The sequence below is a fragment of the Fringilla coelebs genome (assembly GCF_963513975.1).
Source record: "Fringilla coelebs genome assembly, chromosome: 15".
Lineage (NCBI taxonomy): Eukaryota > Metazoa > Chordata > Aves > Passeriformes > Fringillidae > Fringilla > Fringilla coelebs.
Window position 1 is genome coordinate 732,963 of NC_140041.1, and position 24,849 is coordinate 757,811.

At 38.1% G+C, this 24,849-nt stretch overlaps 2 protein-coding genes across 2 annotated transcripts in view; one reads left to right on the top strand and one right to left on the bottom strand.

The window, feature by feature from the left end:
• Positions 1-24,849, top strand: part of LOC311159691 (A-type potassium channel modulatory protein KCNIP1) — a gene marked incomplete at both ends in the record, with an annotated part of 280,379 nt that overhangs the window by 4,108 nt on the left and 251,422 nt on the right. The window lies entirely within an intron of this gene.
• On the bottom strand, positions 14,605-23,912 carry KCNMB1 (potassium calcium-activated channel subfamily M regulatory beta subunit 1; the record flags this gene model as incomplete). The annotated part of the gene is made up of 4 exons (XM_084215894.1): positions 23,777-23,912; positions 17,974-18,139; positions 16,368-16,563; positions 14,605-14,874 (listed from the first exon to the last, which is right to left on the bottom strand). Exons 2-4 carry the CDS (start codon positions 18,108-18,110, stop codon positions 14,605-14,607), a joined length of 603 nt encoding a protein of 200 aa, XP_084072020.1. The 5' UTR covers positions 18,111-18,139; positions 23,777-23,912.

Consider the following 24,849-nt stretch of genomic DNA (forward strand, 5'->3'; position numbering starts at 1 on the left):
CTAGAGGGACTCCTTTCCCTAAGTGAACTGCAGAAGGGCTATTGTAGAATGATAAACTGATTGAGCTGTTTCTGTACATTGTGAGTTGGGAAATAAAAGGTTGTAGCGGGAGAAGTGTTTTATTCTGATTCTTATTATTCTTTATTTTAGTTACTGTTCATAAAGCTTTCTTTATATCCTTTTAAAGTTTTGAGTCTGCTTTGCCTTCCTCCTAATTCTATCTCAAAGCAGGAAATGAGTTAAGTATATTCTAGTGGGTGCATTAATGTTTTGCCAGTGCTAAACCCACCACATTAATTGGTGCGTTGGCCAGGAAATCTCAAATTGGCAAACCTGAACCACTACAGATGGTGGCTTCTCCCTGCAGTTGGCCGTAAGGGAAGTGTATCACATCTGATACCTCTGTGCAGCCTCTGGCCTGGTTGGTATGTCCTTATTTACGTCTGCAGCAAGTCTATGAGGCCGTAAGCCAAGAATTTCATAGTTGGTACTAGCAAAGCTAGCAGATTAGGTACTAGCAGGCTAGACTAGCACATTTTGCCAGCTTCTTTCTTAGTATATTCTTATTTGGAAAGTCTTAGTACCAGAGCAGAGGTTTTGCATCTGTGCAAAAGAACGTCTCTTCCACCAAGAGCTTTGCATAGTGAGATGTATACACTGAAAGCGTGCCTGGAGAAACGTGCTCCATTACAGGTGACATGAGCAGGATAACTCCCTTATTCTCCTTGGCTGGGATGGGTGTTCAGTACCTCCAGAGAAGATCAGAGAAGAGGCTTCTGGAAATGTTACCACATGTGATAGACAGTAGGTGAGCAGAGCCCCTTCACCAAAGTTGCCTTTGTGAAGATTCTGTGGGAGGTTAAGGTGTTGTCACACACATTACTCTGGTGTGTGAAATGGTGGTAGATTCTCCATGGCCTGGAAGCAAGTACGGATGGGAAGAGTGAGTTTGTAGAGGGTTTCCTATTGAGCAGAATGATTAAACAAGAAGCCTGTATGTGTGAAGATACTGCTAATACCATTAAAAACCTAGGAGGAACGGGCCTTGCTGGGTTACCAAAAATGGAGCTGGAATGAGACCTCTTGGATTTCTATTAATGTGTGCTAATTATTAACACAAGAAAAGCAAGATTATTCTAGAAATCAACTCCTTCAAAATATTCCTGTGCAAAACCAGATAAGTTTCTGCAAATTAACTACCCTTTTACCTTTGTTCCAGAACTTTCACTCTTTTAGTTGTGCTCTAAAGATGCTTGCAAAAGGCATTAATTTCTGATTTTTTGCTTCTCCCAATTCTGTTCCACAGTGCATTTCATCTGTAACTGGTAATTTTTCTACTTTTCATAGTTTTAATTGCCTAATTATCTGTTCCACTGCAGTGATAAAGTCTTCAAACATCTTGTTCTCCCACAAGCTTCTCCCAGCATGAAAGAAAGTATTCTGAGTGTTTTACAGCTGTGTGGTCTGTTTTGATGCTTTGTGAATTTAAATCACAGCTAGTCTTCTAAGATGTTACGTGAGATGGTAAGGAAAGCACATGGTCCCCCTTGGTCATACTCAGGCTCTATCTCCTCTTAGGGGAAGTTAATCTTGTGCCTTTGGAGTGTACTAGCACTGCATGACTCTAGCCTCTGAAAATGCAAGGGTAGGGTAAATGTTGCTAGGTGCCCTAAAGACTCAGGAAGGTTCATTACAACTGTGCAAGTCATACCAGAGTTCCTGTGCCTGTGTGACATATGAAAATATATTCTGATCATCCTTTGGCAACATATCCCCTCTTCATCCCTTAAATTAGGACTACTGCCTTCAAGTTGAGGGAAGTTCTAATTCAGAAGGAACTGATGCATTAGTTCTTCCTTTATTATGCTTTTCTGAGTGTTTTAAATGTTCTTCAATAAGGAAAGTAGTTACAGAACCCCAATAATGTGCTTTTATAGATTGGAGTTAGAACTTGTCAGTGTTTACCAAATGGTCCTGAAAGGGGAGAGTTTCTGTACATACAGTGCTGTTAGAGGGGAGCTGTTGCTTTGAGGGGCAGAATAACTGTTCACTTAGAGAAGAGTCTGGAACTACTGAAGCTGATCCTAACTTTACCCCATTAAACTCTTCAGTTTCATTGCTTGATAGGGACTTTTGCGTCATGTGGCTGTAATTTTTGTTTTGCTCTTTAAAAATGCCAGCTTACCTAGTTACATTTTCTCCATAATGATCAGCGTTTGAGCCACTAAGCAAAGTATACCTGTTTTGGCATGTTACTCTTTTGCATGCCTATGAAAAATAAACTGCAAATAAAACTGTCTCTTCTGCAAAGGCTGTGGTACTTAAGGGATCTGAATGTATGTGCATGCATTGCACTTTTTTCATCAAGAGCAAGATGAATTTTCAGAACTGAGAGTGAGAGGAAGTGGTAATGCTCTGGTCTCCCCTTTAAAACTCTCTACAAACCTCTGCCTCTAAACTAATGTCTGTGCAAGGATACAGCTGCATGTGGCTGCTAGAAATTTATTAGAAACTTAATTTTTGTAATGTTGTCGCCCTGAAAGATAAGTATACAATGTTACTCAGAAAACAAAGGAGGTGTTCCCAAACTAGGGCTAATTCAATTGGGCATGATAATTCATTGACTGCTCTCTCAGGATTTGGTAGTTGCCTCTAAGGCCAGGATCTCTTGATTCTCAAGAGCAGCATATGATTGAGCAATAGTTGTGTAACAGTGTTTAAGAAATACAAGGTACATAATGTTAAAGCAGTAGCTTGTTCAGAGTAGCACTGATTTCTTGAGCAGAGGACCAGCAGGATACAGTACATCTGAGAGTTTTAAGGGATGTAAAAATAGAAAATTGTGGCTTGTATTTTGGGTGGTGAGGTTTATTGTAACTTTTCTTCCCAGACAATTCATATCAAGTGTTTGCTTGGAAAAGTGAAGTTGGAGTGTGGGGGTTTTAAATGTTGCATATTGGGTCTTTGCCGATACTTTATGGTATTGCATAGTATTTTCTTTGTTTCAGTAATTTTTTTCTATAAATGCCTATCAGAGGATGTATTACACTAAAACTACAGAAATACCTTGTTACAAATGGAACTGTATTAATGCAAAAAAAAGATTAGAAATGGAAATGGAATATCATAATAAAATGTAGAAATAGAAATTATGATTAATGACAGGCATTAAGGTTTGCTTCAGTGAAAAGTGCCTTTTTATTGGTTGATTAGCCTCATCATATATGAAACAGGTACCGTAGTTGTTGATTTTCTCTTTTGAAGGAGAGCAAGGGAAGTGATGCAAGCTACAAAGTGAAATAATGCTCGTCACGTGGCAGGAGGCTGTGTGGCATGTTTCTGATGTCCATGGTTGACTCTTCTTCCTAAAAGTAAGTTTTTAGCAGTGGGTTTCACTGATGACACGCTGGTGCTATATCCAAAAGTGAATTGAAGTGAGGTAGGTCTTCTTAAAGTATTAAGAAGTTATTAAAAGCTATAAAAATTTAAGCTATTCTTTCTTCCATTAATTCAATGAAATAGGGTTTTTCAAAGTTCAATTTGAACTGGCTAGTATTTTTTTCCAGTCAGACTTGTTGACTGTTATTCCTTTGAGTATTTTCTTAATAAAGAATAAAAGATCAGAGAGGCAGTAGAATCTGGAGTAGATTGGGTGTAATATATAACTGTTGAACTGTAAATTTCTACTAGTACCCCAAAGAGTAGTCATGTGAAATGCAAACTGCTGTCATTGCAGTTTTCTTTTACATATACCTTTTTTTCACCTGTTCTTTTTGCATGCAGTTGAATGGCATTGCAGATATTTTCTCTTGCAATTTACAGCCTGAATGCCTTTCTGAAATGAATTGTGCAGTAGGGAAGTCACTGAAGTGAGAAAAGACAGAGAACAAAAAATTAGTGCAAAGTCAAATTCTGCAGAAGAGATTAATTGGAACAGAAAGAAGAAAATAAGATAACTCTGGTCCCACCTGTCTAGGAAAGGCAAGATTCCTGTTTGTTTCTGCCAAAGCTTCATATAAACAGGAAAGAAAAAATTACTATTTTCATGATTAACAAGAAGTACTGAAATAGAGGCTATGTTCTTTAATCTCTGCTGAAAACTCAGTGCTAGTTCTGCTTATATCCTCAGCCAGGTCCATAGTTTTAATGGAACTGGAGAGCAAATTAATTTTACTTAACAAAATGTGTCATATAGCCCACTTGTAACTTCTGACAAAGATGATCTGTTTTCATATTATTTGCAGTTGCATAATGAGATGTGCAGAGAGGCTTGGGAGGTGGATGTGTGAAAATTGCAATCTGTATAAATATGTTATCACAGTGAAGGATTGCTACTGAAAGTCATCAAACACTAAATACCCCATTTAGTACTACATTTACAGATTAGAGGGTCACAAGTTTCAGTCTTAGCTGCATATTTGCTGGATCGTGAGACTCTTGGACCAGTCAGCAAAGTAGTGCTGCACCATCAGTTCAAGAAGCTGTTTTTGATGTTATTTTTCATTCTGAAACAGAATAGATAGTTAAACATCAAGTTTTGTTGCTTAGCTTTTAAATTTTATTTTGCCAGAGTGCAGTATATTCAAATCCCTTTAATCACTTTGAAATACCTGCTTTATTTTGATATTTCTTCAAATTCCTCTTGGTTGTCTTCCTCAAATGTCCATATTTTTACTGATCATAAACATTTCAAGGGTAATATATTGCTCTTCATTCTTATATCAGTCGGGCAGTGGACTTGATATTACAGTAAAAGAGATAATACTAAATGCAGGCAATGTTAAAGAATTTACCAATAAACTAAATTTTATCATCTTTTTCCACAACTGCATGATTTAGGAGGGACTGAGAGAGGTTGGCTCTTGGGTGAAGGTAAATTAATTTGTAAATTACAAGGCTCAGTGTCTTACATGAAAGAAAGAAGATCATTAACAAGATGAGAATAATGGCCTTTGAAAAACAGACTTAGGCAGGATTGAGAAGCTGATATGTAATTGTCTGGGAAGATAATATTAAGAAAGCTGGCTGCTGTTTGTGGGAGTGGTCCTTCTTTTATGGTAATATAAGCACTCTATGAGACCAATACAAATGAAGTAGTGGAAACATGCTAGGGTAAGAGCAGAAAGGACCAGGTGCAACATGAACTGTTTCAACTGGCAGGGGGATTTAAGAGATGACAGTAAAAGATAATGAAAATACACTGCAAATAAAGACAACAGCTGAGGCCCATGCGATCTGAGTGTCTCAAGGCTAATTCTTCCTTTAGTCTTCAAAAACCAGTTTATGTGACCTGTTGCTTCACACAATTGCCATAGGAAAAGAGCAGCAAAGATTATTGTGTCTGTAAAATGGTGTGGGAAAAATCAAATTTCTAGACCAACCAACCTAACATCCCTGAACAGATAGTTAATAGAATAATTAGGGGAAAACACCCAAATATTAGAGAGACGAGCCAACTTTGAAATTACTTCTTTTACACCATTCCCTGCCCACCTAAACAACATTATACCCCTCCCTAGCTAGTCAGCTTTGTTTAGTCAATAATCAGATGTGAAAAAACCCACAACAAACCAAACAAAAGAACCCCAGCTGTACTTTCAGAGTAGGAATATTGAAAACAGAAGATGTGGTGCTGCTTTATTAGGTGTGTTTTGAAATCAAGGTATCTGACATTTTATAATCAAAGTAAGGAAATAATTGAAATAATGTATTCGAAATAGCTCTTAAAAGCCCATTAAAAATTTTATTTAGTTATGCTACCCCGATCTACTACCAGCTTAGTCTGTGCTGTATTGCTCTGGTTAGGTGTTAGTAGCTAGGGGAACTCAGGGTTTTTTTACAGTTGGCTGAGGTAAATTGACTGAAATTGGAATTAAGATCATGACAGCTCTGTACAACTTTATAGAATAAATGTTAATATTCACTACCATACAAAAATTAGTACTGTTCATTTAGAAAAGGTTAGAGGTTGCTTTTATTTCTCTTGGTGATGTGTGAGCTCTTACAACTATTACAAGTGCTTTATCTGATAGTTTACCAGTTGTAATTTTACTCTGATATTTTTCTGTACTTTTCCTAACCTTTGCTTGTCCCCAGCTTGTCAGGGGTTGTGTGGATCATCTGGCAAGGTGACTCATGTGGTGGTTTTGGTTTTTTGGGGGTTTCTTGTGTTTGTTTGGGTTTGTGGAAGTGATTTGTTTTGTTTTCTTATTCCATTTTTTGGTGGTGTTTTTTGTTTTTGTGATATTGTAATACTACCTAAACTGTGTTGCTTCCATCAAAAGAAATGTATTGCTCTTGTTTTGAGCTGTTCCTCTGTGGAAAATTTGCCTCTTGAAAGTGTTATGATTTGGTTCCCCTGAGTAGAACTTGGAAAGCACTCTTGTGCTGTCACAACTGCCTAGATGGGCACCAGTCTGGTTTGCGTTGTCAGCTACTAGGAAACACAAAGCAGACATTGACTGATAAATTCTATCGGTCTTCTGCACAGAATTGTTCCTCTCAGCTCTGGTGAGACACATGGTAATGGTCTGAAGGAATTAATTGTGTCTTTTACTCTCTGAGCTCTTGAATGCTGAAAAAGGCCTATGTTAATTTTTAAAATTTTTACCATCATTTTTCATAGTCAGGTAAATTCTTGATTTTTGATCTCATCTCTTTGACTACTGCAATCAGATGTCAGTGTCTGGTTTTGACACGGAACTGGGTTGAGTGAAAAAGATGGGGAAAAACAGAATGACATGTTAGTTGTTGATTCTTCTTTTTAATTAACTTCTATAAATGAAATGTTTTTTATTCTTAATAGGCTTAAGTAAATTGCTGTACAGTGGTGTGATTTGAGGTCATGAAGTATTTTCATTGAGTCTTTAAATTTAATTATTTTTTTTATATTGCTTTCCTGTAAAGTCTTGATATTTTAAAGCTTCTTAAAATACTTCTTCTCAACACCATCTAAGGGACTTTAAATGTCACTGAATGAGTGATTTGCTGCATTTCCATGCAGATAAATTCTGTGCAACCGTGGACATAACAAGTGTTAACTTTCATAATATGAAGTGACGGAACACGCATGTTGCAAATCTTGTTCCAAAAGAGCTACTGCAGGTTTTAATTCATAACTGTTAAAAAGAATTCCTGCTTTCCAGTGAAGAACCATCTGGGCATCAGACTTCTTGTAATGTTCCATTCATTGAACTTTCTAAAGAAGATGTGAGACTAAAGGAGTTCCTCATTTATTTATTGGTTTTTTTTTCTTTTTTAGGTCGCTGGGGACATGAGAGCTTCATTTATTAGGTGTCCCATGCTGACAAACCAATGTTTTCAAAGTGCAAACTGGATCTGGAGTCTTCTGTGCAGCATACCTAGCCTGTAGCCTGCCACCAGCTGTAGCTTGCTCAAGGGGCAGGTTGTGGCTGTGCCAGCCATCCTGTGGCCTGCTGAATTATTTCGCAGCCTGTGGCTAGAAATAGAATAGTAGGATGGCCTCGTATTCTATGGCCTCTTCAGATGTCTATTATGTGAGAAAAGATACATATTTTATGACTGACCTTGCCTGAAAGGTTCCCTTCTTCTTTTCCTTGAAAAAGCAACAAAACAACCACCACCATAAAAACACAACTTGTTTGAAACTCTCCTAAACTGTCCATTCTCAAGCTGCTCACCTACAAACACCAAGAGTAGAATTTTGGGTTTATTTTTTTTGTTTAGTTTGTGGGTTTTGCTGTCTTTTTAAAGCTATTTTAGCTCATATTTGCATTTCAGACTCCTTATTTTTGACAGATTTATGCAGTACTTTCTTCATTTATGAAAGAGCACATTGATGAGATTGGAGTACATAGGGGAGGGTGTTACATAACCTTTATGGTAAGTGCTGTGGTTCTTGTATTTCTATTGAAGATTTCCAGAACCTCTCTAGTGTTCATGTGTTTTTTAGTCCAGGCAAAATACCTTGATGCTTTGGAAAACCGCTCTTGGGCACAGTGTTGTGAGAGAATGTTTGGGGGAAAAAGCCCACCAATAAAACAGTTTTGTCATGCAGATGTTGTATGTTTTGTGACATAAAATGCATTTTAGCTGTTCCTCACTACTCTCTATTTAGGATTTTCTAGTATCTTTAAGCAAACTTGATAATCATAATTTTGGAGCATGTATAATAGTTTGGCCTTTTCAACAGTCTGTAATTCAAGCATGTTGCTAACACTCTTTATGTTTATTTGTATTACTATCTACTGGTAAAACATCTAGTTTTTTATCCTCTTATATTAAGCCTCACTTATGAGACTAATAGTGTGATATTATCCCTGCAGTTTATAGATTCCATTGCCTTAAATGCTGTTCTCAAGTTTTCCTCACCAGTTCAGTGTAATCTTTCTTCTATTTGCAGTTTTTCTCTAGTTGTAATAATATATGTCATATATTTAAATATACTAGTGCATATTTAAATGCCCTGGAAAAGCAATTGATGCTTTATCTATTAAAAAGACCAAACAGATTTGTGCTTTTCTGAAACCAGTTAATCATGTGACTTCTTGGAGGTAGATGTGCCAAAGACTGGGATTTGATCACTTGCGTTCAATGCCTCCATCACCTATGCTCAAAATGTGGTATCACAACAGCCCTGACCTGAAGCTGCCACAGAGTCTGGAAGTCAGCTGTGAGTCAGTTATATACTTGAGGTTTCTGCTGAAGTCAGCAGTAACAGCACAGTTGACACCATTATTTCTCCTCACTGTGTTGTAAAAGGGATGATCAGCATTCCTGAGCTGGTGCTTGGAACGCTGCAGGCATTCCACAGCACTCTGAGCAGCTTACATAATTTCACTTTTTTTCATCTCCTCTGGTGACAGACCAAACTTCAAATACAGTCTGCTGCACTAGGACCAAAGCGTAGATGTCCTGTGCATGAAGCACAGTCAGTAGGGCATTCTTAAAAGAACTCTGTTCCTTCAGAAAATGCAGAGGTGACCCTGGGGTGGCTATTTTGGGAGGAATAAAGCCACCTCGCACAATAAATTGGCTCCTAAGCTTGTGCTGAGCGTTTACTTGACGGATACTGGCAGTGTATTCTGGAAGAGGCTCCTGAGTGTGGCATATTAAAACATCACAGAGTAGAAAGTGCCAGGAACATTACAGTTACTTGGGCAATGTTGTCTTGTTCAGGCCAGCTAATCTGCCCCAAAGTATACTGTAAGAATCCTCACTTGCAGATTAACCTATTTAGCATGCTGAGACTTTCTGAAAATCTGTCTGGAATTAAAAGAGGTAAGAAGTAGAATCACAGAACAGTTTGGGTTAGAAGTACCTTCAAGATCATCTTATTCCAACCCCTCTGTCTTGAGCTGGGACACCTTCCACTAGACCAAGTTGCTCCAAGCCCTGTCCAGCTTGGTCATGGATACTTCCAGGGATCCAGGGGCAGCCACAGCTTCTCTGGGCACCCTTTCTATTATCAAAATTATCAAAAGTAATATATCTGAATTATTTTGTGTGTCTTCTGAATAGTGAATAGTTTAGAGACCCTAAATTGTTAAAGTTTTCCCTCATTTCCTTATTAGAAAAAGCCCAAACAAAAAACGCCAAAGAAATAAAAAAAAATTAAATCAGAACCAATGAACTTACAAAACTCTCCCCTTGCCCCCTTCAAATCCCCTAAACCAAAAAATAAGGACAAAGTTCCAGTTACTCAGTTGGAAGGCATTTTGTTGTCAAGTGCCATGATTTAGATGAGTGAAGAATCTCTGAGGATCGGCGTCTTCTCGATGATATCTGCCCTGTTGCTGCTTTGAGGACCACGTAATAAAATAGCAGAAATTAGGAGGATACTGAACTCAAAATTGTCAGAGGTAGTTCAGAAGGTGTGTGCTATTGTTTAGGTACAGCAAGGACATGCTGGGGACTCACAGATGGCTTCTCAACAAGTCAGTGTAGATTCCTCTTCAGCTGCCATTGTTGCTGCTTCATCAAAGCTGGAGAAACATGATCTTATTGCAAGTTGATGAAATCTGAATCTTGCTAATCCAGAAGACCAGCTTATTTTTACAATCTTCTACAATTGTTTTCTTGGTGGTGGAGTTCAGGGGTTTTTTTGGCCTAGGAGGAATGCTAGTTCCCTCAATAATAGTGCTGTAGCTTTTGTTCTTTTTCATCTTCCAACACAATCACCTATGACCAAGTCTTACTTGGCATCAAGAAGAAAAACTACTTGTGAGAGTGCATAGCACTTGAGTAATGGGACTTTTAATAGTTTCAGGAAAACACTATTATTCATATAGATATATAAAGGGCCTGTGCAACTGAAGTATTCATCAGGGTATAAAAATCTATCCACATTCTTCCTGTGTTCTTTACAACTTCCAGTCAGCTCAAGCACTATTCCTGTGGTCTCAGCATCAATGCTGGTAAAAATTATATATAGTCAAACAGATTTCAAGAATGAAGTTAATCTCCAGCTGCTTGTGCTGCTGCTTCCTTTCTGCTGGCAGGAATTGTAATGCTTAATATATACCTTGATCATCTACTCTGCCTTGAGAAAGTGAGTTATGCAACTGCAGTGGTCACTGCTTGTATGGAAGCTGTTCTCATTGAAGGCATTTCGCTGGATCTCAGAAAAGTAGCATTTTAATCAGATTTATTGTAGACTTTATGGTATAATCCAATAATATTAAAAAAAAACCCAATGAAACAGAAACCTCCAAAGGCTATATTGCCTCTTGTGTACTTCTAAGAAGCATAGTGTGAAGTTATTAAAACTTCAGTCTGGTGAATTATAACTTTTGTAGATAAAAAAGAATAGAGAAATGGAGAGGCTCAAAAGAGTAATTCATCAACCTCATGCACTGGAAAAACAGTTGGTTTTGAAGTTAACTGAAAGTGTGAAGGAAAGAGAATATCTGACGTAAAGATCTCAAAGATGTAGAAAATAGCCAGCAATCTACAAATGAGCAAAGCATTATTCAAAATCAGGAACAGTGGAGTCTATACATTTTGTGGAGTCTATACATTTTGTTTTCTGCAATAGAATATTTGGCTTTTCACATTAACATCCCATTTATTTCGGACAAAAGAGGAAGCTTTGTTTGGCAAGAATCCAGAAAAATTGAGTTTCCCAATTTGTGTGTGATATTCTCTCTGCTCAGCTGTTTTTACTTGGAATTGTAAATGGCTGGTTTTCCCCTGGGGCCATTCGGGTCTGATCCGATTAGCTCTGGACCCTGGCCGCTAGCAGCCTTTACAAGGACAAAAGCGAAAGATGGAGGCTGTCTCCTCTCGGGACCAAAGTCTTATTTTAATTCCCAGATAGGAGTCACCTCAGGACTCAGGCGACCTCCCAGGAAAAGGGAGCTCGGAGGTCTCCTCCCAGGACATTTAAGCTCAGGGGAAGGGGGGCGGAGGAAGGGGGCGCAGCTAATGGGAAACAAGTGAGGAAGGGGCGAGGGGAGGAGTAAAACAGAGACAAACCGCTACCGCTGGGGCTTGGCGGGGGGAGACCATGTGATGAGTGCAGATCATCAAACACCCAGTGCAAAACCAACAACTAAATAAACTGTTTAGTGCAATAAAACATGGAATATTTCTTGTCCAAATAGGAGATTTTACTTTGCTAGAGGAAAGAATTTGTGGAAGGTTTTTCTTTAGGTACTTGCAATGGGTATGAGTTGAAGGGAAGTAATCATTTATATGTAACAATTGACTTGCTTTATTTTTGGTGGAGGTAAGTCTGGAAGTCTGTTATTCAGGTTGCACTCTGAATACATTTTCATCTGCTACTAAGAGGGATAACTATAATTAGCGTTATAGATGGATAATGAGATGATTGGCTCTCGCAATTAAAAGATAACTATTGTGTGAATATTAAGAAAAGCTTCAAGTGATGTATAGTTTAAATGTTCTCTGTTCTCCCCATAGTTCCCCTTCCCCCCCCCCCCCCGTATTGTTGCCATCAGACAGCCAGAGTTGTCTAAGGTAAAAAGAAGGCATGCACAAGTGTCCCTTGCATGGGGCAGTTTGGAATGGAAAAGCTTGGTGCTTAGGAGGTGTGACATGGCAACGCCTGACCTCCAATCCAGTTTAATAAAAGCAGTTTCCACCGATAAATAGCAAAGAAGAGCTGACCAACAGACTTTGGGATGGGCCAGGGTTAGCCGATTCAACCCCCAAGGGTATAGAAGACTGAGCATCCATCTTGAAGATGAACCAGCCATGTGGTATGCATGAGGGGCAGTTCCCAGCACTGCAGCTTATTCCTTTTGTAGTCCTTGTTGTATTTTTGTTATGGTTTAACAAACCTCTTTAACTTTTCAAAGTGAGCAGTTGTCTCACATTAGAGAGGTGAGGAGGATATGGCTGTAGGGGGTAGCCTTGGGAAGCCAAGGGCAAATTTGAGAGCAGTTACTCCAGGTCTTCATGTTTCATGCTGAGTTCTGAGCTCAGCAAGATCACGAATTTCTGCTCTTCAAACCCAAGTTTGACTCTTCAAACCCAAGTGACTGCTGAATGGGTGGAGCCACAGGGTCTGCCAGCAACATCCAACCTTCATCGATCTCTGCTGAGCAGGCTGGGGAAAAAAGTGATGGGTTACAAATTTGCTGGACTGAGTGCAGTCATGAGTAAGTTCTACTTTGCAATCTGGAGACTCTTATTGGAACTGCTTACCACACTTCTGCCTCAGCTTTTTATGAACTAACAAAGCAGGTGCTTTTTCCCTTCCCATCCAATTTGGTCACCCAAACCATCTGTACCTGTGCCAGCTGAACTTTCACTTTCCTGGAATGAGAGAGATTTGAGTTGTAACTAGACACAACTTCTGATGCATGTCACAAAAGTGTTGTGTGAGGATGTACTTTCCTCCTTGTGGACATAGTTCTCCTATATTAATTTTTGGAAGTTAGCTTTAAAAAAAAAAAATTAGCAGTCACTTCCTTTCATTTGCTGATCATAGTGAAAAGAAAACTTTGACATTGTTTTGTTAGTAATGTTGGAGAATTCATGTACTGGGTTAATATGTCAGTTTTTCTTACAATAAATAGTGTAGAATTGTACCACCACATTAATGAGAATAATTAAACTGTAATGTAATTAAATCTGTATCTAAGCCCTGAAACTTCCCTGTGAATGATAGCTCTCACTGGTTCAACTGTGTGGTGAAAAAGCTTGTACCAGTTTTGTCCCAGATGACAATCAAATACAGTATGCAGGAAGTATCTCCACCTGTGTCTAATGGCAATTTGAAATTTGGCTAAGAGAAACAGCTGTTTTCAGAGAACAGAGAAAGTCTCTCTTTGTGCATCAGAGCATTCCTAGAAGTCTTGGCTCTGGAAACAAATGTATTTCTTTTGTGAAATATCTTGGTGCTAGGCATGTAAACTTCTGCGGTTACTTTGGCTTGCTGTATTTATTAAGACATCACACATGTATTTTACTTGTGGTTTAAGAATGGTATTCCTCAGTTGGAAACATTGCAAACCACAAGTGGCTTGCTCACTCCCCTCTTCCCCACTTTGATGATCTGGAGAGGAGAACTAGAGACAAAAGGCAAAGATCATGGGTTGTGATAAGAACAATTTACTGGAAACAGCAATGAAAAGACAATAACCAGTAACAGCAACAAGACGAATAAAAGAGTGTACAAGAAACAGTTTGCACCCCCAACAATACCGGACCATTCCCTCTGCCCTGCTAACCGGGCTGGCAGTCAGCCATTTCCAAAAAAAAGAGGTGAGGTGCTACAGAATAATCTCTGGGTCCCGGCCATGCTCCCTTCTGGCTCCTGCAGAAATTAAACCTGTCTTGTCCAGAACCAGGACACTACATTCTTTATATCATAACTTCCTTTTTGTATCAGTTTTAGAATCAATGCAAATGGCAGCCAGGTAGCCTTCCTTTAGTGGCACACTTGTCTCAAATAAGGGGAGACTAAGATTTGAGTTAAATAGAAAAACATACTAAAAGTATAGGCTTCTTTACCATACCCTGTAATTTATGCATATATTTCTTTATATACAATTGGTGTCAGATTAATTACAGTGCAAATTTTGTAAAGTGTGTGTAGGTGTATTTTTGTCTTGAGGGGCTTTCTCCCTTCCCTTTCCCAAAAGGAGAAAGATCCATAATAAAAAATACACCTTTTTGCACCATAACAAAGTTATTTTTCTCAGCAGATGAGTATGCCATCAGAACATACGGTATTGGTATATAAGGGTATAAAGGGTGTGTTTGCCAGTGATGATGTATATGGATGTGGCACCAACTGATTTCAACCAGACAGAAAATTAGCACCCCATCTAAAACGTGGAAGAAGAGTTTAGTAGCAAATTGAATTGTAGCTTTGCAAAGCAGCTCTACCTCCTAAAGCCCAGGGAAACAAGAGAGAGTAACTAAGTCTGTGTTTTTATGAGGTATTTCCAGGCATTCCTGGGAATCAGTTTTATATTTTGTCCTTGTGTAGTGGATTGCCATCCATAGAGGTTGCTGTTCAGTTTTTTCGAATGCCTGTCCTTGAACTGACACCTGGTATATTAAGACTCATAAATGCCAATAAGACAGGCAGAACAAATGCATCTTAATATCTTCCAACAATCTCAACAATCTATGCTAGATATGTATTTTTTACTGCCAAGCAGAAAGAACAGAAACATACTGACTAATTTTTACCAGAACAATAATCAGACATCCACCAGTAAACATGAGTGTAGGCCAGAGGAAAGCAAAGAGGAGACCTTTTGCAGGATAAAGTCTGCTTAAAATGACGTTGGTCTGTGTTCCTCCTGGGTCATAGTAACACGGGAAAGTCTGGTATTTTTTGAAATTGCTTGCAATTGTTTCTATTCGTGCTTTAACTTCTTTAGAGTTCTCCAACTTGTCTGGGACATATGAGCACTGAAATAAGAAATCAAGGTGATTCACTATAACAAATACTCCAATAAAAAGTTTTTAGTTCACTCAGATTGAGTGAAAAAGTCATGCTAGTACTGACAAAATCTTCTGTGGTTTGGCATCCCTGGAGATTGTCTTGCTTCATTATGTCCATTTGCCATGCCACTCTTCCCTGTTTCCATCGGATGTCTATGCCCCCAGTCAGCAGTTTTACAGACTGGAGTTACATTGTTAGAAACCAATAACGTACATGCTCAAAAAAACCCTGCAATCTTTGACATTGTCACTTCTTTATTATAGTGCCAAACTCCAGTTCCTAACAGAGCTTCTAGGTACTGTCACAATGGGAAAGTGTTTGTTGTGCAGAAATCCACACTGGCTTGTCAGTGTGCACAAGAATGAAGTTGTTTCACTGCACACTTCTGGTTGTAAGTAGTAGAAAAATGCAAGCTTGGCTGTTGAAGGCTTCCTACTTGTCTTTATTAAACAAAACTATTATTACTATAGTAATAATTCAGAGTTATTTAGTTTTCAGTGGAAATAGACTTTGAAGCAGTAAATTTTTTTGTTGTTTTTTGTTGTTGCTCATAAACTTTTTTTTCTGCAGTATTATTTTGTGTATATAATAATGCTTGAATGTACTAAACTGGAGCCTGGCCAAGGCAAAAGCAGGGATGGTTCCTGACCTGAAAATTTTGCTTGCATTAATGCAAGTAGATAGGACATCAAGAAGTTGCCTCCCCTTGCAATGAACAAAGCTCTTGTTTCCATCTATGGTAGGTAATTTCTGTTTGCTCCTTCATTGCGTGTAGCTTTCCCTGAGGCAGTCATTATAAAGACAGGCATTAGCTAAAAATTCTCTTCAGCTGAAGCGTATTATGCTATTAGGTCTGCACTGTGGGAAACTCTAATCTATATAAATGCTTTGCACTTTTAATCTGAGCATGTTTGTTCTGGATTCTAAAAGTACTTCAGTCTCGGGCATCCAAGATTCTGAATTTTCACTGATTTGTTTCTTCTTTCTGTCTAAAATGTGCATCATGTTGCAATTTTGTCCTTCTTTATTCCCTACTTCATAATATACACCTAAAAAATAAGTTAAATTGAGATTTGTGCTCTTACTTTGGATAGTTCTAAACTTGATGTCTCTCATGTGCTAATTCAACGAGCAACTGAGCAAGCCACTGCTTATAAACCATTTGTCTTCAACTGAGAGGCTTATGTGTTTTAAAATGTTCATAGGTGTTGTATATTCGTGTTGGTGTAATTCCTTTAAAAGTATTTACTTAATATTTAATGTAATATTTAAAAGAAAATACAAAACTGTAATTTCTGGAATGTTTTAAAATTGCTGTGGTTTAAGCCCAGACATTAACATGTAAAAGATTAATGACTCCTGCTGTTACTGTGCTGCTTGCTTTAAAAACCATCAGCCCCTCTCCTCAAAGGTGTTAAATAGTAGCAAAGAATGAGTATGCAATCTGTGTTGCAAGTACCTTAGGATTTCTTTCCAGTGTATCTTCAGTCTGGTAGAGCATAACCTCCTGTCCTGAGGCTGTCAGATTAACCCACACCTGTAGACAGGGATAAGGAAAGATTTCCTCATCCTCTGAGCCTTTGCTCTGTGGGCAGAAAACTTTGTCCTTGATGTTGGCTTTGAGTACCTTGCACACAGTTTCTGTTGTCCAAACACTAGAAAAACAAAACAAAAGGTATTCCTTTGAAGCTCATCAGAAGCATCTGTTGCGAGTTGCATGTGAAAATACATCTGTGTGTGCGGGTTTGGCTGGAGTTCATAGCTGCTTCATCCTGCTGTGTTGAACTGTGCCCACTCTGAATCTGTGGCTGCACCTGGAGAAGGGCTGCCATAGTGAGTAAGTTCAGGAAAGCATTTTTGTTGGTTTTGCTGTTGTTTTTATGCATTCTGTGGTTTTCAGTTAGATTCTGACCTCCCCATCTGTAACCAGCTTCATGTTATTCAAGAAAGAAATCTTGCTATGGATTTAAAAATTTGGTAGTAAATACCTGGAATGCAGTGCACGTCATGTCTCAGAAATATTTTAACTGATTTCATTCAATAAGCCTCAGAACTCAGATCTGTTTTCCCTACTTTTCTTTTTCTTTATTGCATGGGCCTCTTGCATAAATAAATAGCAGGATTCTTTCTGGAGAAAGTTAATTTTTACTGTTGCTTATCCATTTTTCTCAAGAGTTACTTTTCTGTTATTGATAACACATTAAATTTTGCTCACAGAAGTACCCTTTGGTATCAAAGAAAGTTGAGAAACAGTCTCACTCCAGTTCTTATAAAACTACTCTTGATACATGTATCCATCTTTTGTAATGTAATCTGGAGGCAGAAATATAAATATGTGAATTACTCTATTTTGAAGAGAATGTATTTCAAATAGTTTTGAGATTAAAGGTGCTCTAGCAAGAAGAGCTTGTCCTTGCTTTCTCTGTCATAATCTTAAAACATGAACAAGTGAGCTGCACTCCTTGTCCTGTTACTTTGATATTTTGCAAATTGATTTTGTGTGTGCAGGCAGAACTCACAAAATTAAATAAGAGGGTGGGCATTCATAACTCCGTCAATATTCATTATGTTCTGTAATATTTGGTGTGGCAGCCTGGGTTGTTGAAGGTGCTCATTTCCTATGATGGTTAATTTGGAGGTAAGATACTGATACTCGAGTGAACAATTTTACCATGACTTCTGTTGATCAAGTTTTATTAAACAAAACTCTCTCCTGCCCATGAAAGACCTTTTTTTAACTGTTCCTATTTATGCAAGACTTGGCTTTTCATTGTCAAGCTTTGATAAGCATGGTTGGCGTTTTGATTCTACAGCAAATGTTATGATTTAGTCTGTTTCGTTTAGCCCTGAGGAGAATAATTTCCTCTTTTTTGTGCTCACATGTGCCTGATGAATTCTTGACACACTTTCTTCCTCTTCTGTTTTAAATCCTTATAAGCTCTCTGAGAGCACTTTGTCTATTGTACAATGTACTTAGGTATATTTTATCACTGTTTTAAATTATTGTATATGATGCTAACAGGAAAAAGAATAGCTTTGTTTCATAAACAAATGGCTCTTATTACCTCTTAGTGTAAAATGGCACAATGGTGATCCCAATGAAAAAGTACATCATCATGGAGCATGCAACCATTCCCAGTCCCAGGCAGAGGGCTCTTGTCTCCCCTCGCTTTTGTGCAGTCACCAACTTCTTTCCCAGCATGATTTAGAGTTGTGAAACTTGAACAACCTCTTTTTGGTGTAGAATAAAATACAGAAAAGAAAGGGAAAATATCACAGTTATTGTAGTTATGTAACAAGTTTCTGAAATATAATATAATTGGTGTCAGAACAGCCCCATTTTTGCAAAACCTAGAACTAAAAAAATCCAACCAAACTTGCTGTGTTTTTTGTTATCATTAGATTCTTCTTTTACTTTTTACATTTATTGTGTAGTACCTTAAGAAGTGTGTGTGTGTGTGTGTCTGTGTGTGTGAAAGCCAGGAGAGTAGGCAGAAAAACCTGGTAACTTCTGGCGAGAATTCTGTCAACATTCCAATTGACCCCATACTTAATTCAGTCTGTTTTCTGCTGCTGCTTCTCTGAAGTTAGAGTTGTTTTGCTGTATATTGGTAAAGACTGCATGAAGGGAAAACCCTCCCAGAGTAGAAACTTTTTTACATTATGCCTTTTCTTCTGGAGAAGTTTGAAATGGCGTTGTCTTATTTCAAAAGAACTGAAATAATTAAAAATTTAACATTTGAGATTTTTGACTTCTGCATGTTTGCTTGGCCTTGTCAATTCAGAGGTGCTCCAAACCTGCTGTCTGAGCAGTGTTGGGGTAACTCTGGTGAACTAACTCTTGGGCAGAACAGTCTGAACCTGAGCTCAGAACTGACTGGCATTAGCCCCTCCACTCCTTTGAGAAAAAGGATTTTAAATGATCCACCATAAGTGATCCATAATGTTTTGTTGAAGTGAATCTGAAAATTATTGCCATGAGGATATGCCATTGATTCATTATGAGTGACATGCAGATTTCTATAGAAATAGTCCAGAACTTTCACTGCAAGTTCAACCCATTGCCAGTATCTACTGCACTGACAGCTGTGATTGCTCATATGTGGGGTTTTGTTTTTTCATGTAAACATAGAAAAAGCTGTTTTTATGGAAGTGACAAGACTGGCCTGATTTCTGTGGGCTTTTTGGAGATAGGAGAGGAAAGCAGAGCAAAAGGAGAAAAAAAAAGACATTCATGCCAAATTAGATTTCCTTTCTGTTCTGCACAAGGCAGTGATGCACAGCTTTAGGCAGTGCTTTTTCAGGATTTTAGTTTCAGGCGTGTGCAACTTTTCAGTGTATATCCTTACCAGCTGGGCTTCAGGATGGCATAGCTCCTGCCTAAATCCTCCTGTGTTCAGACTTAGATTTATATACAGTGTAAGATAAGCACAAACCAAAGTTGGCAAATAGGCTCTTCAGGTTATCTGTGAGCAGATGTTCTCCAGCTGCTGCAGGCTAGCAGAGCTGCAGTGTGACTGCAAGTAGGGGACCATGCTGAATTTGGTGAAAGATGAGATAGCCCTCAAAGCTATGAGCATCAGCTCTTAAAGGAATGAATGGAAATATATTCTGAATGTTCTTTCCTTTCCTGATATTTCTGGTTTTCCCTCATAAAAGTGCCTCACTTTGACTGTTTAATGATCAAAGGAAAAAGGTATTTGAAAATTAACATCCTGCTGTTTTTAGACTGCTATAACACCTGAATGTTAGTTCTCTTAGCAATAAAAATACAGATGTCTGTGGACAGTAAAACACCTTTGGTCATTTAGCAGAACTTGTGGTTAGCTGCAGATTTTAAGAATATATTTTGAAGTTGGTAGTATTTGATATCAAAGTGGAAGGCTGTTTTTAGTTGTCCCTAGAAACTAAATGGGTTATTTTTAGAATACTAAATTTTGTCCACTTTCATATTTAAGTCCACTTTAAATAAAACATCCACATCCACTGTGAATTTTGCATACAGGATTTTGAGAGGAATTGTTTTTCTGATGATCACATATAATTCACTGGCACTGTAAGAAGCATCTCAATTTGAAAATTGCCATAGGTGAACTTTCCTTGTTTACTGCCATTTGAGTTTCATACAGAAGTTGAGCTAATGCCTTTAAGTAAGGTTGTACTGTGTTGTACTGCTTGGTCAGTGGGGCTATAGGTAGAACATGTAACAAATGCTCCCAGCACACTTGTGCTGCACCTGCATATTCAGCTATAACTATATGGAGAGGTGTGTGCAGCAAGGAAACTTGCACAGTAAGTATCAGTGACTGTTCCTTGTAACCTTCTGTCATTTTTTAGTTTGGAAAATGGGAAATAAAAAACTTAGAGAATTCCAAAGTACTTAAAATATCAGAATACTGTGCAACACAGTACCTTAATACCAATTGTTATTAAACTGGCTCTCCACTACATAATGTGCAGCTTGGGCAGAGAGGGAAGTGGAATAAAGGAACATTGTCAGGCCTGGAGCACAGGCCCTGAGACCAAATGGTACTGGAGTATCAGGTCCTTATAGCATGGTGGGGAGATGATAGATGAGTGAAAACCTGTGTAATTAGTAAGAAATTCTTACATACAGTAACAATTAATAATCTTTAATTTTCTGTGAGAAATTGAAAAAATGAAAGGGTGGTACTGCCGCTGTGACTTGTGGAAAACTTCTAGTGTCCTAGAGCTGTTAACATACTGAATTTTGATGAACCATAATACTTACGGAGCTGCCCCATTTACACATGAGAAATAGTGGGTTAATCAAACCTCTTGTTACTTGGAAAACAAGAACTGTGTGGCTATTAACCAAGGAATTAATAAGAAATCTAATTCCTTCAAAAGTCTGCCTGAATGCCAGCCACACTTGCAGTGGATGTACCACTAAACTCATCCTCCTAATAATCTAAAACTAGCAGACCATCTCTTTAAGACACAAAAGGAACTTTTATGTGTTAATAGGAATTTTTTCTTAAGTAGCCCAGAGGTTAAATGCAGTGTTGTTCCCCATCCTCACACCAGACAGACTGCCTGACCCTGGCTCTCTGCAAGGGCTGCTAAGTGATGCTGTTTGCCTGTGTTCCCCCAGTTCAAATAACTGCTTCACCCCAAAGGGAACAAGGACATGTAAATTATGCAGAGAATGTTAACAAGAAAGATTCATCTAAAAATATCACCCTAAGGGCTTCTATAGACATAAAAAATAACCAGCTGGGTCTTCAGGCAATGTAAAACAGGGGTGCTTACATCATTGTTGTGTTGCTGTAGCAAATTAGCTGTAACTGTCGTCCCTAAAATTGACGTACACATTTTCTGGTGCATTTTTTTCTGCTTTCAAATGTAGAAGACCAGAAAAACCTGAACACTATTTCATGCATGTACAGAAGAATTTAAGAGGAAACACAGGACTGCAAAGGAAACCCAAGTGGTTTTTTTTTTTTTTCTTTCTTACATAAACATTCTTATGTACTACTGCTGAAAATACTTAATTTTCTGGCTCTCAACACAAAGCAAAGTTGCATATATATAGAAAACCATATTTACTTGGAATTTCTTCATTGTTTTAAAGGTAATTTTTTTCTGATTAAAAGTATCTTCTGTCTCCTTGCTCTGTCTATGTATATTAGAAGGAGCATTAAAATAGCTGGTTTAGTGTTTCCTCTGACAAAATTAGTAAATCTTTTAGAATTAAACACTGCAGAAGACTTGATTGGCCCAGGAAGTCTGAGTAAAATTGAACTGGAAGCTGTTGAAGTATACAAAGCGAGGCTTAGTCCAGCCTTCAAGAGAAACTGTAAATGTATTTTTGTACTGCAGATTTTATGCAGTGGTTCCATACCTATTAGGAATGTATAAACTGCAAATGTTTTGATAATGTTCCCTCTGCCTAATCTTCTTCAATCCAGTTAAATTATACACTACATTAGCTGTGCATTTTTGATGTATAATAATTGCATTCATAGCTGCTAGTGATAATCTTAGGGATGCCATCCACTTAGGTTTTGAATAGTCCCCTATTTTAATCAGAGAGATATTTGATACTTGGCAGGAAGTCTCTACCTCCTCCTAATCTCTCATCTTTTGAGGAGTTTCCAGTGGTGTGACCTCAGATGGGACCTGTCTCTCAAGCTATTGCAGACTGCTCTTAATTTGCGTAAGGTATGAGTAGCACTGAGGAATTTATCTCGCTTGCAGAAGAAAGGCTGCTAAATCCCTCTACTGAATTTAAGTTGGGAATAAATATTAACAGTGAGATAGTGTTGTGGTTTTTTGGTTTGGCTTTTCTTTGAGCTGATTTATCCCACGCTATATGGTGAATCTTCAGTGAATATTTATGTATTGCTTTCAGATGAACATTATGTTCTAATACAGCACCATACCTAGAAGAGTGATGCAAATCATCTACATCTCTAAAGTGATGAGGACTTTTTAAACATGCCTGTACCTGTTGGCATCTGTTGCTTCTGCATGCAAACCAGCCATTTGTTTTCCCTGTCAAATGCCAACTTAAGCCGCCTTGTTTTATTCTCAAAACACCTTGTATAGACAAAGTAAAAATTGCCAGCTTTGCTGGATTTGTAAGAGGAGCACAGTACTTTGTGACAGTTTATTGGCCAAATGCTTTTTGTGAGAACCAGTAGGCAAAAGTTTTAGAATTACAAATATGAGCTCTGTACTGGTTGTGTTACTGGAACAGCACTCATATTTACATACTTAGAACTCTCTCTAGGTAGAGTTAGTTGGATCATTGTACTTACTTATCTGTTTTCTGTGGGTACTTCAACACTGCTTAGATTCTTCCTTTCTGTTTCAATCCTATGCTCATCATTTTCTCATCTGCTGCCCCATCAGCTACAACAGGCTGTAGTCAAAATTGCATTTCTTTTAGCACTTTCTTTCCCTTTCCCAGTCTCTAGCACTTACAGGCATTTTTTGCTGGTACTGAGGAAGTGCTGCGAACAGGGAACACCAGCTTTTTCATGACTTAATAAGCTTTCTGTGTGTCTGAGACCACAAATACTGTATGCTACAGAATGAGGTGATGCTGAGCCTGAATGGAAAAGTGCACAGAAAAAATATCTCATGTAGTTGTGTTGGAAACCTAAAGCAGCAATATTTTGACTGTGTAACATGATACAACTGTTTATTTTATGAAATATGCTGTATAATTTTGCTTTATTATGGAACTGTTTACCAGATGTGCCACTAGAGTGAATTTAAAAAGTTAGATTTTTAATTGTCTAAAAACATATGCAGTTGTTTAAGACTAATTCTATTAGCTTTTAAACACGGTGGTTCTTATAAAAAGAAAAAATGGGGGGAAAAAAGACAGAAGTTACTTGCTTAGTTCAGCTGTTCTGAAATCTTTCTGGAGTACTTTTTCCTTTGATTCTGTACTGTAGAGGGCTGCACAGAAGGAATCAGTTTAAGACCAGATTTTTGGGAAGCCTTCAAGAGTTCATATGCCTGGTTCCTCTCTGACTTAGGGGTAGATAAGCACAACCTCTCGAGTAATGCTGAAAACCCAAAGCCATGAAACTTCTAAGAGCAAAAGTGCATTTACCATTAAAACGAAAAAGAACTATGGTCTTATATGAGCTACAGGCTCTTAACTTATGAAAATATTATTGTTACCTTTGCTAACAGTTGTGAAGAATGATCAGCTTGCATCCAGGTACAAAAGAGAGAACTCAGTCTGCATGCTACAGAAAAGTTATCTGCCCTGTCCTCCATACTGCTGCAGATATAGAAAGTCTTTTGCTACCCCAAACACTGTACTTTTAAAAACATAAAGCTATCACATGCTCCCAAGGAAAAAGAGTTGTTTAGAAATAAACTTACAATTTTTGATGAAATGCTGCTTTGTCTGATGAAGAAAGTCTGTTATATGACAGACTTGGGATAGTAGCGGAGTTCAGAGCTGAAAGGGATTTTTATAATTTTTTTCCTTTCCTGTGTGTCGCTGAGTTTGCTTTGCTGTGGCTGAACTCCTAACTTAATTCCCCTATTACAAAGCCTTTTGTAACCATAAATGGTAAGGTATGAAAGAGCACTGTCCTTTTGGAAATTAATTGCTGGAAACCAGGAAGTCACAATACTGAGACTGAGGTTTCTCATACACTAGAGCTCTTTTACAAAGCATTCTGGTGGATTTGTGTTAAGCTGTGGGCCCACTCCATTTGTACAAGCCTTTTAGTTTTGAAATCTGACAGATCTTTTGGGTAAGATTTCTGCATTTGAACTGTATTGATGACCAGTGGTATTGATTCTTAATAACCTGAGCCATTACCAGCTGTGTGGGGATGCTTTATTGCCACTATTTTCAGTGAGTTTGGATGCAGCAGGTGCTACAATTCTGACTGTATACATCAGAGCCTTATAGATAAGAACATCCATCATGCCATAGGTGCATTAGTGTCTAGCATGTTCCTCTAGTCAAAAAGCCAAGCCTATTTCTGAGACATATAAACAGATAACTCCTAGCACAGAGCTTCAGAAAGGAGGTTTTTGGGTTTTTTTGGAAACTCTATTATTGGGAGTGTAAAGGAATTTAAAGGAGTTAATCCAGTAGAATCATTAGGCGAGAACTGTTAGCAAGGGTAGAGTATTTGCCCCTCCGTCTCCGCTTTAGGTATCTCATAATTAGCTGTTTCAATTTAAACTGTTCTTCTAAACTTGCTTTGATAAAAGATTTGAAGTTGACAAGCTCAGAATGTTTATTCTGTCTAAAGATAACTGATTAATCTCCTTCAGTAGGACCCCTCTGTATTATTACAGATGCAAAAGAGAGCACACAAAGCTAACCTGGATTTAGATAACTGGTAGATATTTATGGCTAAGTAAGAGGAAGTCTGCTACTATCATCTAGACTGGAAATACTTATGATCATAGTAATTTTATAATACTTGCGAAGT